Source organism: Oncorhynchus masou, chromosome 6 (assembly GCF_036934945.1).
Source record: "Oncorhynchus masou masou isolate Uvic2021 chromosome 6, UVic_Omas_1.1, whole genome shotgun sequence".
Taxonomy (NCBI): Eukaryota; Metazoa; Chordata; class Actinopteri; order Salmoniformes; family Salmonidae; genus Oncorhynchus; species Oncorhynchus masou.
The window spans coordinates 65,486,336-65,500,482 of NC_088217.1; the positions used below are offsets into that span (position 1 = coordinate 65,486,336).

A 14,147-nucleotide genomic window follows, 5' to 3' on the forward strand; every position below is an offset into this window, starting at 1 on the left:
TAAGATTCACCCAACATATTGTGGGTAGCCTGTGGAAGGCTACCCGAAACATTTGACCCAAGTTAAACAATTTAAAGGCAATGCTACCAAATACTAATTGAGTGTATGTAAATGTATGACCCACTGGGAATGTGATGAAAGAAATAAAAGCTCAAATAAATCATTCTCTCTACTATTATTCTGACATTTCACATTCTTAAAATCAAGTGTTGATCCTAACTGACCTAAGACAGGGAATTTTTACTAGGATTAAATGTCAGGAATTGAAAAACTGAGTTGAAATGTAGTTGGCTAAGGTGTATGTTAACTTCCGACTTCATCTGTATGTGATCATACGCGTCAAAGGGTTAATGAAGCCGGTGACTGATATGGTAAACAATCCTGTAGCTTTGCATCCTCTTCATCGGACCACTTTCGTATTGAAAGCATCACTGGTACTTCCTGTTTTTGCTTGTAAACAGGTATCGGCTGGTAGTTAATGATGCAGTGGCGATGAAGGGAGGGGTGGATTCTGTGTGTGTGGGTGCGCATCGGGCCAGAGTCTGTTTGTACGTGTTTGTCTGCATGCGTGTCTGTGTATCTGCGTACGTGCATATGTGTCTCCTGCTCGTTAATCAGCCAGACGGCACGACTGTAAGGTATGGCAGACGGTAGACTTGTTACCTCTGAGAGCAGGGGCACCGGGCACAGCTGGAGCTCCGTGTCACAGGGAAGAGCAGTAAGTGGGGCAGAGCTGAGATGAGAGGACATAACTGGCAACTGTAATATAGTGCTACCCTGGGGATGGGACATTGTGTGCGTTTGCGCGTTTGGGGCCGGAGGGTTATATATATATATGTGTGTGTGTGTGTGCTTGCGTGTGAACAGGGAGAATGGACAGTTAGAGGATATAGACTGAACAAGAACATAAACCCAACATGTAAAGTGTTGGTCACATGTTTCACGAGCTGAAATAATCATTTTCCATACACATAAAAAGCGTATTTATTTAGTGAGCATTTCTCCTTTTCCAATATTATCCATCCACCTGACAGGTGTGACATATCAATAAGCTAATTAAACAGCATTATTATTACACAGGTGCAGTTTAAAAGGCCACTTTAAAATGTGCAGTTCTGTCACAGAATACAATGCCACAGATGTCTCATGTTTTGAGGGAGTGTGCAATTGGCATGCTGAGTGCAGGAATGTCCACCAGAGCTTTTGCCAGAGAATTGAATGTTAATTTCTCTACTATAAGCTACCTCCCAACATCGTTTTAGAGATTTTGGCAGTACATCCAACCGGCCTCACAACCGCAGACCCCGAGTAACCACTCCAGCCCAGGACCTCCACATCCGGCTTCTTCATCTGCGGGATCGTCTGAGCAGGGGTGGGAGGGGGTGCTGAGGAGTATTTCTGTCAATGATGAAGCCCTTTTGTTGGGAAAAACATTCTGATTGGCTGTGCCACTGCCCAGTCATTTGAAATCCATAGATTAGGGCCTAATGCATTTATTTCAATTGACTGATTTCCTTATATGAACTGTAACTCAGTAAAATCTTTGATAAATCACAACCCTTGAGATATAGATGTGTATTACCAGGCATGTAGTAAAGTGGTGACATCACAGTGGTGTTCACCTACTGCCATCTATAGGCAGCTCTCTGTCACAGCAAATTCCTTAGAGAGTGTGTACGTGTGTACGTGTGTACGTGTGTGTGTGTGTGTGTGTGTGTGTACACATGCGTGTACGTGTGTGTGCACATCTACAGAACATAAACGCAAACTGTAGTAAAATAAAATAAGAGATTGAAAGAAGTGATAATCAAAGGATAGCCAGATGGGGAGAGAGAGAGAAGATTAAAGGTGCTTTCTCCTCCAATGCCTTTGGTGTCATCCCTAACTAGATTCACGCTATTCTTCTCTGGCTGCCGCTGTGACACCCGATTCCCTATTTAGTGCACTACGTTTGACAAGGGCCCATAGGACCAGCTCACAGGCCTATGGTCAAAAGAAGTGCACTATATGGAGAATAGGGTTCCATTTGGGATGCAACCTTGGCTCAGGAAGGGGTAAGCGGCAACAAGGCACTTAAGTACAACTTGCAATGATGTGCAGCCCAACATCTACATTCGAATTGTGTGTGTGATTTCAAGCTTTTATATGGTAAAAGGAAGTGTTTGTCGCAACTCCACTCATTACCTAGTCCTTCATCCTATCTGAACCTCAGCATGACACTCTATTGTGTTGTAATAGCAGTCTCTGAGCAGAACGGGAAAGGCGTAGGATTAGGCCTCTTGTGATGCATAATTTGAAGTATACGAGCGTCATAGAATGGTACAGTGGCTCTTCCTTAAAAAGTTATGAGCTGATGCCACAACCGTTAATGGTAGATGGTGGCATTCTGTCATTGTACCACACTATCTCAAGGGGGAGTAAAAAAACGCTGATCTATCGGTAGTCTAAACTGTGGCACAAATGGACTATCTTTTCCTAAATTAATAGAGGTGTTTTCAGTCTGAGAGTCTCTGGCACTAGAGTCCTACATCAGGCAACACCAACAAAAACTGTCGGTGGTGCTGGAGTTAAGAGAGAACTTGGGTAAATACAATGGGGGAATATAACTTGACGTGAACTGACGACTTTTGAAAAATAGGCAAGGTGGGCTTTTGGTTTCTCTCCCTCTATAAACAGAAATCATTCTAAATAACAAACTTGCTTTATTTAGAAATTAGTAAGAATGTCTCACCCCATTGTCAAGAATGGCCCTTTTCCCTTTATTCAGATTAGTCATTCTCTTTTGGTTATTTGAAACTAAATAATCTCCAAAATATCATTATTTTTTAAACAAGTCATATGAATTTGGTTGCAATTTCAGATCAAAGGATCGGACCCTTTAAAAAAAATGTCACCTAAAAAACTGCCTGTTGCTCAGGACTTGAAGCAAGGATATGCATATACTTGATACCATTTGAAAGGAAACACTTTGAAGTTTGTGGAAATGTGAAATTAATGTAGGAGATACAACCCATTAGATTTGGTAAAAGATAATACAAGACAAAAACATGCATTTTCTCATATTTTTTCATGATCTTTGAAATGCAAGCTATAGGCCATTATATCGCTTAGAAGTCTAGATGGCGTAAGTGTTTGTGCAAAGTTTTAGACTGATCCAATGAATCATTGCATTACTGTTAAATTGTTTGTATCAGGTCTGCCCAAATGTGCCGAATTGGTCAATTGATACATTTTCAAGTACAAAACTATAGAGAATATACAAAAATGATAATGTAATAAAAAAAATCCGTTTACACAGTCTCAGGAATGTCATAAATGATGGATAATTAGCTTCCCTACAGAAAAGACACTAACCTTCACACATCTAGATTGTGGGGGCAGACACGGCAAGGGGTCAAACTGTAGAACCCAGTTCCTACATTTGAATCTAAAAATGTATTTTATGAAACAAAACTGTTCTACATTTTATATCTGGAACCCTCAGGATGACAAATCAGAGCAGGATTACTGAATATAAATTCATTATTTACCTTCAGAGGTGAATGTATCAAACCAGTTTCCGTGTTAAAAGTTTTTTGTTGTTGTGCACTCTCCTTAAACAATAGCATGGCATTTGTCCACTGTAATAGCTACTGTAAATTGGACAGTGCAGTTATATTAACAATAATTTAAGTTTTCTGCCCCTATAAGACATGTCTATGTCCTGGGAAATGTTCTTGTTACTTACAGCGTCATGCTATTCACATTTGTGCACGTTAGCTCAACCGTCCCGTGGTGGGGACACCGATCCCATAAAGTAAAAACATAAATAAAAATAAGGAACTTGTCTGTTGGCCCTGATAAATAAAAATATATACCAGTTTAATTTAAGGACCAAAAAACTGACAGCTGTGCCATATAGATTGCAAAATAGTTGGGAAGAGATTTTTGATGTACCGATTCCATGACACGCAATTTTCCCTTTATTATAATCCACTGTATTCTGGTTTAACACTCTGAATTAATGATTATATTGAAGATAGAAGCCGCCTCTTAATGAGTTCCGAGAGCCGATCTGTTATCCAACTATTATTATTATAAGTAACCCTGCGTTTTAATTATAAAAAATTCCCTTAGATATTCTCACAGGCCAGATTTTCCGTCACGAAAAATGTGGTGTGTTGAATTATTTGTGACATGTTGTTTACAATGAAGAATGTAAACAAGCATTATGTGCGTTTTTATTAAGGTGCTGTGTTCTTATTTACATTAGTGATGGACAGCCGGAGGCATTTTGAAAACATGTTTACCAACACTTGTCATAAGTGTACTGTAGCAGATGTCGCCCATCATGCAAACAATGTTTTCATGATGGGCAATGAGCAGGACAATATACTCTTCATATGTCTATTTATTTACAAAATGGTCATTTAATAGCCTGGCTACTGTTTGTGTGAAAATCCCCCAACTTGCAATATATTATTTCAACTACATTTTAGTTGCACTTTGTGACGTAGAAGTCCGTCACTGGCCGCGGGCAGCATTTGGTTCTTTAACGCACACACATATTCATCACTCCTCCCTGCGCCATTATAAGATAAGTTAACAATGTGGGTCGACACACAAATTAACTTCTGTCTTGGTGCATGCATTTCACACTTGTCAATGTTCATATTTGAGAGATACAATAATTATTATACTTATCAATGTTGTGGATGAGCGCATTGTTTGTTTGTTCTGTTCCTCTCTCTCCATCTCTGTAGCTTCCGGGTATGCTGGAAAATGACCTGAGCTAAGGGAATTGGGTTGGCTTTATAGTGCCTGTCCCAAATGGCTCATTAATGCATATGGGCATATTGAAAGATATTGTCAGTAGTGATGTAATGTTGTAAATGTTATGTTGTGATGTTGTTTAAAACCGTGTTGCAATGTATATCCTTTAGTATGTTTAGTTCATGGAAAATGTAGGTTTGTATTGTTAATTGATTAATTAATTAGGGTTAATTGTTCTGAGGGGAGGGGCTAGCCCTACAAAAGGAGCCTCTCTTTCAGTCATGGAGAGGCAGTTTGGATTGAGCTGTGGATGGGGCAGCATTGTTTTTAAGCTGTCCCATAAGGTAGATGTTGATGGCAGTACTGTTGTTTTTTGTTCTGGAATCACTTGTAAATAAACACCTTTGCACAGAAGAACTTTTGCGGTTCCGCCATCTTTTTATTTTGATAGAGGTTAGGTTATCCAGTTTAGCCTTCTGGCCTACTTTACGTGACACACTTCCTCCCAGCTCCATGACCACGGGTAAAACCTGAGATGATCAATGTATTTGTTGCATTGTTGTATCGTCAATTTCTCAAGCCAAAATGTCTTGATGGCCTTCACCAGTCCATCTTTGCTTGTAGGCTTGGCAGAGTTATGGATGAATGTTTTCAGTTGATGCCAAACAAATTTGATCAGGTTTAAATCAGGAGACCTACATGTAGAGAAAAAAAATAAATATATATATATATATATATAGGTCTACCGTAGGGAACATGAGTCTCACTAGTTTTGAGTAATGTGCTGTTAAAAGTGTTGCAGATCTTTTTATTTATTTTTACTTCAACTATATTTTATTACATAAAGGTCTACTTACTCTGCTGGTGTCTTGACCCAGTTTATGCCCTCATTTGAAATGCAACCCATGGCGGCTCTCACGTTCTGACCTTAGTTTCTTTATTATGTATTTTTGTTAGTTTGGTCAGGGCGTGAGTTGGGGTGGGTAGTCTGTTGTATTTCTGTGTTTGGCCTGGTATGGTTCTCAATCAGAGGCAGCTGTCGATCGCTGTCTCTGATTTAGAATCATACTGAGGTAGCCTGTTTTCCCCATTTTTGGTTCTGGGTGATTATTTTCTGTGTCTGTGTTTTCCACACGGAACTGGTTCGTTTTCATGTTGTGTCGTGGTCAGTTTTAATTAAAAAATATGACAAACACTTACCACGCTGCATATTGGTCCAATCCTTCTTACTCTTCCTCAGAAGAGGAGGACGAAAACCGTTAAAGCGGCAGTGTGTGTTGGGTCATTGCCTGCATTTGGAGAAGAAAAAAATTAATTTAGCCTAACAGTCAACATTAGGTAAAATACTATGAAATATACATGTAAATAGGCCTACACATATCAACATATTGCTATCATCCTACCTCGAAAGAAATTATATGGTCCCAGAAACATCTCTCTGACGCAGGGTCCTGCATATCTCTTGATGATTTCTTCCTCAAAGATATCTCGAGCCATAATACCTGAAAAAGGAGGCAACAGTGAAATATTGTGGAACACATAGCAGTCCGTGAGGTGTAGGATGCAATATTTGATGTACATTTTCCTTTGTAAATAGCTAAACTTCCCATCAAATATTGGCCTGGTCCCTGGCGAGAAATTACTTCAAGCATCATGCAACCGCAAAATGTCGGGTAAAACATACACTGTACAGTATTTCTTCATCAACATATTTATGCTTTAGTTTATAAAATCATGATGAAAATACTCTTTCAAAATGCAGATGTTTATTTCGACTATCAGCAGGAGAACAGACTCTTGCCGAGTTGAGGGAGTTTAAATATATTAATAGATCCATAATGAATTACTATGGGGGGGAAAAGCTATATATACAGTGCCTTGCAAAAATACTCACCCTGTTACAACCTGTAATTTAAATGGATTTTTGGGGGGATTTCATGTAATGGACATACACAAAGTAGTCAAAATTGATGAGGTGAAATGAAAAAAAATAACTTTGCTATGAAGCCACTAAATAAGATATGGTGCAATCAATTACATTCAGAAGACACATAATTAGTTAGATTGCACACAGGTGGACTTTATTTAAGTGTCACATAATCTTTCACATGACCTCAGTATATATACACCTGTCCTGAAAGGCCCCAGAGTCTGCCACGCCACTAAAGAAGGGGCACCACCAAGCAAGCGGCACCATGAAGACCAAGGAGATCTCCAAACAGATCAGGGACAAAGTTGTGGAGAAGTACAGATCAGGGTTTGGTTATAAAAAAATATCAGAAACTTTGAACATCCCACGGAGCACCATTAAATCCATTATTAAGAAATTAAAAGAATATTGCACCACAACAAACCTGCCAAGAGAGGGTCGCCCACCAAAACTCACGGACCAGGCAAGGAGGGCATTCATCACAGAGGCAACAAAGAGACCAAAGATAACCCTGAAGGTGCTGCAAAACTCCGATCTCCGCTGTGGAGCATCTATCCATAGGACCACTTTAGGCCGTACATTCCACAGAGCTAGGCTTTACGGAAGAGTGGCCAGAAAAAAATAAGCAAACATGTTTGGTGTTTGCCACAAAGCATGTGGGAGACTCCAAACATATGGAAGAAGGTACTCTGGTCAGATGAGACTAAAATAGAGTTTTTTGGCCATCAAGGAAAACGCTATGTCTGGCGCAAACCCAACACTTCTCATCACCCAGAGAACACCATGTGGGGATGTTAAACATTGGCAGGGACTGGGAAACTGGTCAGAATTGAAGGAATGATGGATGGTGCTAAATACAGGGAAATTCTTGAGGGAAATCTGTTTCTGTCTTCCAGAGATTTGAGACTGGGATGGAGGTTCACCTTCCAGCAGGAAAATGACCCTAACCCTACTGCTAAAGCAACACTTGAGTGGTTAATGAGATGTCTTGGAATGGCCTAGAAAAAGCCCAGACCTCAATGCAATTGAGAATTTGTGGCATGACTTAAGAACCCATCCAACTTGAAGGAGCTGGAGCAGTTATGCCTTGAAGAATGGGGGGAAAATCCCAGTGGCCAGATGTGCCTAGCTGATAGAGGCATACCCCAAAATATGTGCAGCTGTAATTGATGCAAAGTGTGGCTTTGGGGGGGGGGGGGGTGACTCGTTATGCACTCTCAAGATATTTGTTTCACAATAAAATAAGATTTTGCATCTTCAAACTGGTAGTCATGTTGTGTAAATCAAATGATACACCCTGGAATTAAAAAATATTTGTTTGTAAGCCAAAGAAAATAGGAAACATGCCAAGGGGGTGAATACTTTTGCAAGCCACTGTGTGTGTATATATATATATATACAGTGCCTTGCGAAAGTATTCGGCCCCCTTGGACTTTGCGACCTTTTGCCACATTTCAGGTTTCAAACATAAAGATATAAAACTGTATTTTTTTGTGAAGAATCAACAACAAGTGGGACACAATCATGCAAAATTATTCAGCCCCCTTAAGTTAATACTTTGTAGCGCCACCTTTTGCTGCGATTACAGCTGTAAGTCGCTTGGGGTATGTCTCTATCAGTTTTGCACATCGAGAGACTGAATTTTTTTCCCATTCCTCCTTGCAAAACAGCTCGAGCTCAGTGAGGTTGGATGGAGAGCATTTGTGAACAGCAGTTTTCAGTTCTTTCCACAGATTCTCGATTGGATTCAGGTCTGGACTTTGACTTGGCCATTCATTCTAACACCTGGATATGTTTATTTTTGAACCATTCCATTGTAGATTTTGTTTTATGTGGATCATTGTCTTGTTGGAAGACAAATCTCCGTCCCAGTCTCAGGTCTTTTGCAGACTCCATCAGGTTTTCTTCCAGAATGGTCCTGTATTTGGCTCCATCCATCTTCCCATCAATTTTAACCATCTTCCCTGTCCCTGCTGAAGAAAAGCAGGCCCAAACCATGATGCTGCCACCACCATGTTTGACAGCGGGGATGGTGTGTTCACGGTGATGAGCTGTGTTGCTTTTACGCCAAACATAATATTTTGCATTGTTGCCAAAACGTTCAATTTTGGTTTCATCTGACCAGAGCACCTTCTTCCACATGTTTGGTGTGTCTCCCAGGTGGCTTGTGGCAAACTTTAAACAACACTTTTTATGGATATCTTTAAGAAATGGCTTTCTTCTTGCCACTCTTCCATAAAGGCCAGATTTGTGCAATATACGACAGATTGTTGTCCTATGGACAGAGTCTCCCACCTCAGCTGTAGATCTCTGCAGTTCATCCAGAGTGATCATGGGCCTCTTGGCTGCATCTCTGATCAGTCTTCTCCTTGTTTGAGCTGAAAGTTTAGAGGGACGGCCAGGTCTTGGTAGATTTGCAGTGGTCTGATTCTCCTTCCATTTCAATATTATCGCTTGCACAGTGCTCCTTGGGATGTTTAAAGCTTGGGAAATCGTTTTGTATCCAAATCCGGCTTTAAACTTCTTCACAACAGTATCTCGGACCTGCCTGGTGTGTTCCTTGTTCTTTGGCTTGAATAGTCTCGCTGGAAATGGAATCCCACAGTAGATGATGTGTTTTTGGTTGATGGCCATTATTAAAAATAGTCAAATGCATTTGTGAATTCAATCGCTTAATTGTTTCATTATTTAAGGCTCCTTTCTCTCCTCTGTGCTGGAGTTCTTTTCAGAATAAAGTAGGCAACAAATTGTTGCCTACTGGAACACGCAAAGTCATCCAATTGTTATAATAGGATTTGAATCAATAGCTTACCCGTGTGTTCTCAACTACTTCAGCACCGTTTTGCACTTCTCTGAGACAAGCATGGGGACTGGTCTCGATAAATCAATGTTAGGATTGTTTTGCTCCTCACTCGCAGTCACTTAGGAGCATACTCCCGACCGGTCAGTTTGTAACAGCGCCAACTTTTGAAAGCCAGTCACCGCTTCCCTCCCACCCCCCATGTTAACACAACTTTTCTCTTTTCTCTTTCATATTATCCTATTTTCTCTTTGTGAGTTTTCTTATGTGTATATGCTTATCTTTTTTCTCTTTCTCTCCTCACAGCTGTTCTGCAGGTGTCCATATCCCTGAACAAGGTGGAGCTAAGTGTGGGAGAGTCCAAGTTCTTCAAATGCACAGGTAAGATGGCTGTGGTGAACTGAACGTGCTTGTTTGGGTGTTATATCGAATGTAAATGTGGATATGTCATCCTGGATGCAGGGTGAGATGGACGATAGGTTGGATGGAGGTGGATGGAACTGTTGTTTGGGTAACATGGTTGCCTCCCATCCCACACATAACCATCCCTCCCAACCAATGGTTTCAACCCTCTCCCCAATCCCCCAGCCTTCACCCAACCCCTTGCTCATCCCACCCTGTTGCAGATCCTGCCCTATCCGCCCCTGTTTGGGGGAGGTCTATGTGCCACGGGCCCCAAGCCAAGTGCCTGCAGCTCTGTAGAGGAGTAGTGTGGGTTGCCAGCGCTTTGGTTCACAGTTACACCCCTGTTATGTCCCTGTTTCCCACTGCTAGCACAGAGCAGCATGGAGCTAACAGCAGAGGGACAGGGAGGAAAGGGGCAGGGAGAAGGAATGGCTGAGGGTTTTGAGGGTGGTTGGGGGAGTGAGGGGTGGGGTGGGGTGGAGATGGTGAGGAGAGCTTATGGATAGAGAGAATCGGGACATAGGGCGGTGGGTGGAGGGAGATAGGTGTGAGGAGAGTGGCAGGGAGAAAGATGGAGTGAGAATGGTGGGGAAGAGAAACCGTGGTAAGGAGAGACGAGCATAGGAACAGGAAGGTGTGGGAGAGGGAGAAGGATGGGATGAGAAAGGTGTTGGGAAGAAAGGCAAGGGGAGAAGGATGGGGTGCAAGTGGTTGATAAATGGGGAGGATCAGAGAAGAGGGATGGGAGAGCGAGATGGGTGGGTTGGAGAATGGGGAGAAAGGGTGAGGAGAAAATAGATGCGCGCACACACACACATACACACAGTCTACAATAACTAACCATGTGGGGACACATTTTCAGTCCCATTCAAAATCCTATTTTCCCTAACCCTAACCTTAACCTTAAAACAAACAAACACACACATGCACACACACACACACACACACACACACACACACACACACAGTCTTCTATAACTAACCTTGCGAGAACCCACAATTCAGCCCCAATATCCTATTTTCCCTAAACCTAACCCTGAAGCTAATTATAGCCCGGACACTAATTATAAATCTTAACCTTAACCCTAACACCCTAGAATTTGACCTTGTGGGGACTAACATAATGTCCCCAGTTGGTCAAAACATTTCCGTTGACTGTTCTTGCCAGGACCTCTGGTCCCCACAAGTATAGTTAAACACATTCTGCAAACTGCACGGTTTATTTGCTTGCAATTCTTCACTATTAAAATTAGTAGTATAGAGTTCTGTCAGTGTTTAATCAGATGTCATTGCTAAGCGGTACCTCTCAGTGCTCCACTCTGGCCCGAGTTCCACTTTAACCACATGACATGTCAAAATAGGTTTTACTTCAGGTGAATACATCTCCCAGAGACATACAAATAGAACAACCCTCGTGTCGTGTTTTACCAGTGTCCCAGCCTTCAGACTATCCCTGCACCTCATGTTAGCGTTACAGATCCTTCTGCAGACAATATAGAGGATACTGGAGAATGGAAGCTTTATAGCATATCCCTCCTCCACTGGCCTCAATGACTGAGGATCAATTTATTGCCAGGGGGTGCAGTGACCTCTCAGTTCTCCTTTCACAGCCAAGGCAGTTCATACATACACACACCTGCATGGATACAGTGTACAAGCATACATAAACAAGCACACACTCACACATACAGCGTAAGAGCAAGAAGGAGTTTGTTAGGCAGAGAGAGAGAGCGAGAAAGAGAACCACTGAAGGAGCAGTAATTGTCTCATGTTTGTTGACTCTTTGGATGACTCCCAGTGTCCTGAAGTATTCTCTGAGGGTTTGTGCATGTATCTGTGTGCGAGCGTGTGTGTCACTAAAGGGGAGGACGGCTCATAATAATGGCTGGAACAGAACAAACGTAGAAACCATTTTTTTAAATGTATTTTATATCATTCCACCAATTCCGCTCTAGCCATTACCACGAGCCCGTCCTCCCCAATTAAGATGCCACCAACCTTGTGTGGTGTGTGCGGAGTGGTCCCTAAACATGTGCCCCGCTGACACCCAGACACTGAGGCATTCTGGGAAAAGCCTCAGAAGACTCCACTGTGTCACCAACCGTGAAAGGGCAGGAACAGTTCTCTAATGGTCTAATTGTATCAAAGACATATATTGTATATGTGAGGATACAAAGATGATAGAGATATACAGTAAGTATGTATGGGATATGCTCTATGGTTACTGATTTATAGATATTTCCTTAAACAAAAATATGGGTGCATGTAAGCACACATGTACACACACAGGGACACACACATCTACACAAAAACACAAATAATCAAAGTAATCTAATTATATCTAATGAAAAATTGCAATTAACCAACTCGGTGCATTTGGAATGCATATATACCTTCATGCTTTCACAAAGGATGTAATACTGTAATATAATAGAGTACTACTGGGATCCTAAGCTGCCCTCTATTTCAACCTTAAACTCATTTGTCCATGCCTTATGAGAGAGAGAGAGAGAGAGCGAGAGAGAGAACATGTCACCGATTGTAAATGGTTTTCCTAGAGTTCCCCTCTGTCTCTCTCTCCACTAAACATGTTCATTACTGAGCCTCAACATCACCTCAGGTCTGCCACCTCTCTCTCACACACACACACACAGTCCCACTACTATACATATTCTTTCTCGTCTCACACACACACACACACTTTTTCTCGTTTCTGTTACACCACAGGAGGTTGGTGGCACCTTAATTGATTGGGGAGGATGGGCTTAGGGTAATGGCTAGAGCGGAATCAGTGGAATGGTATCAAATACATCAAACCCATGGTTTCCGTGTGTTTGATGCCATTCCATTTGTGCCGTTCCGGACATTACTATGAGCCGTCCTCCACTTACAGTGCCTTGCAAAAGTATTCAACTCCCTTGGCGTTTTTCCTATTCTGTTGGATAAGAACCTGCAATTTAAAATGTTTTATTTGGATTTCATGTAATGGACGTATACAAAATAGTCAAAATTGGTGAAGTGAAATGAAAAAACAAACAAAATAAATAAAAAAAAAACAGAAAAGTGGTGCATGCAAAGGAATTCACCCCCTTTGCTATGAGGCCCCTAAATAAGATCTGGTGCAACCAATTACCTTCAGAAGTCACATAATTAGTTAAGTAAAGTCCACCTGTGTGCAATCTAAGTGTCATATGATCTGTCACATGATCTCAGTATATACAGTGCCTTGCGAAAGTATTCAGCCCCCTTGAACTTTGCGACCTTTTGCCACATTTCAGGCTTCAAACGTAAAGATATAAAACTGTATTTTTTTGTGAAGAATCAACAACATGTGGGACACAATCATGAAGTGGAACGACATTTATTGGATATTTCAAACTTTTTTAGCAAATCAAAAACTGAAAAATTGGGCGTGCAAAATTGTTCAGCCCCCTTAAGTTAATACTTTGTAGCGCCACCTTTTGCTGCGATTACAGCTGTAAGTTGCTTGGGGTATGTCTCTATCAGTTTTGCACATTGAGAGACTGAATTTTTTCCCATTCCTCCTTGCAAAACAGCTCGAGCTCAGTGAGGTTGGATGGAGAGCATTTGTGAACAGCAGTTTTCAGTTCTTTCCACAGATTCTCGATTGGATTCAGGTCTGGACTTTGACTTGGCCATTCTAACACCTGGATATGTTTATTTTTGAACCATTCCATTGTAGATTTTGATTTATGTTTTGGATCATTGTCTTGTTGGAAGACAAATCTCCGTCCCAGTCTCAGGTCTTTTGCAGACTCCATCAGGTTTTCTTCCAGAATGGTCCTGTATTTGGCTCCATCCATCTTCCCATCAATTTTAACCATCTTCCCTGTCCCTGCTGAAGAAAAGCAGGCCCAAACCATGATGCTGCCACCACCATGTTTGACAGTGTGTATGGTGTGGTCAGGGTGATGAGCTGTGTTGCTTTTACGCCAAACATAACATTTTGCATTGTTGCCAAAAAGTTCAATTTTGGTTTCATCTGACCAGAGCACCTTCTTCCACATGTTTGGTGTGTCTCCCAGGTGGCTTGTGGCAAACTTTAAACAACACTTTTTATGGATATCTTTAAGAAATGGCTTTCTTCTTGCCATTCTTCCATAAAGGCCAGATTTGTGCAATATACGACTGATTGTTGTCCTATGGACAGAGTCTCCCACCTCAGCTGTAGATCTCTGCAGTTCATCCAGAGTGATCATGGGCCTCTTGGCTGCATCTCTGATCAGTCTTCTCCTTGTA

The 14,147-nt window shown here is 41.5% G+C and overlaps 1 protein-coding gene across 3 annotated transcripts in view; it reads left to right on the forward strand.

Annotated features, from left to right (window-relative positions):
- The window catches only part of LOC135542441 (neural cell adhesion molecule 2-like), a 403,089-nt gene that overhangs the window by 276,836 nt on the left and 112,106 nt on the right, over positions 1 to 14,147 (forward strand). For all 3 annotated transcript variants that reach the window (XM_064969385.1, XM_064969387.1, XM_064969386.1), the window contains exon 2: positions 9,789 to 9,863. In XM_064969385.1, coding sequence (XP_064825457.1) covers positions 9,789 to 9,863 — 75 coding nt within the window. The remainder of the gene's footprint in view (positions 1 to 9,788; positions 9,864 to 14,147) is intronic.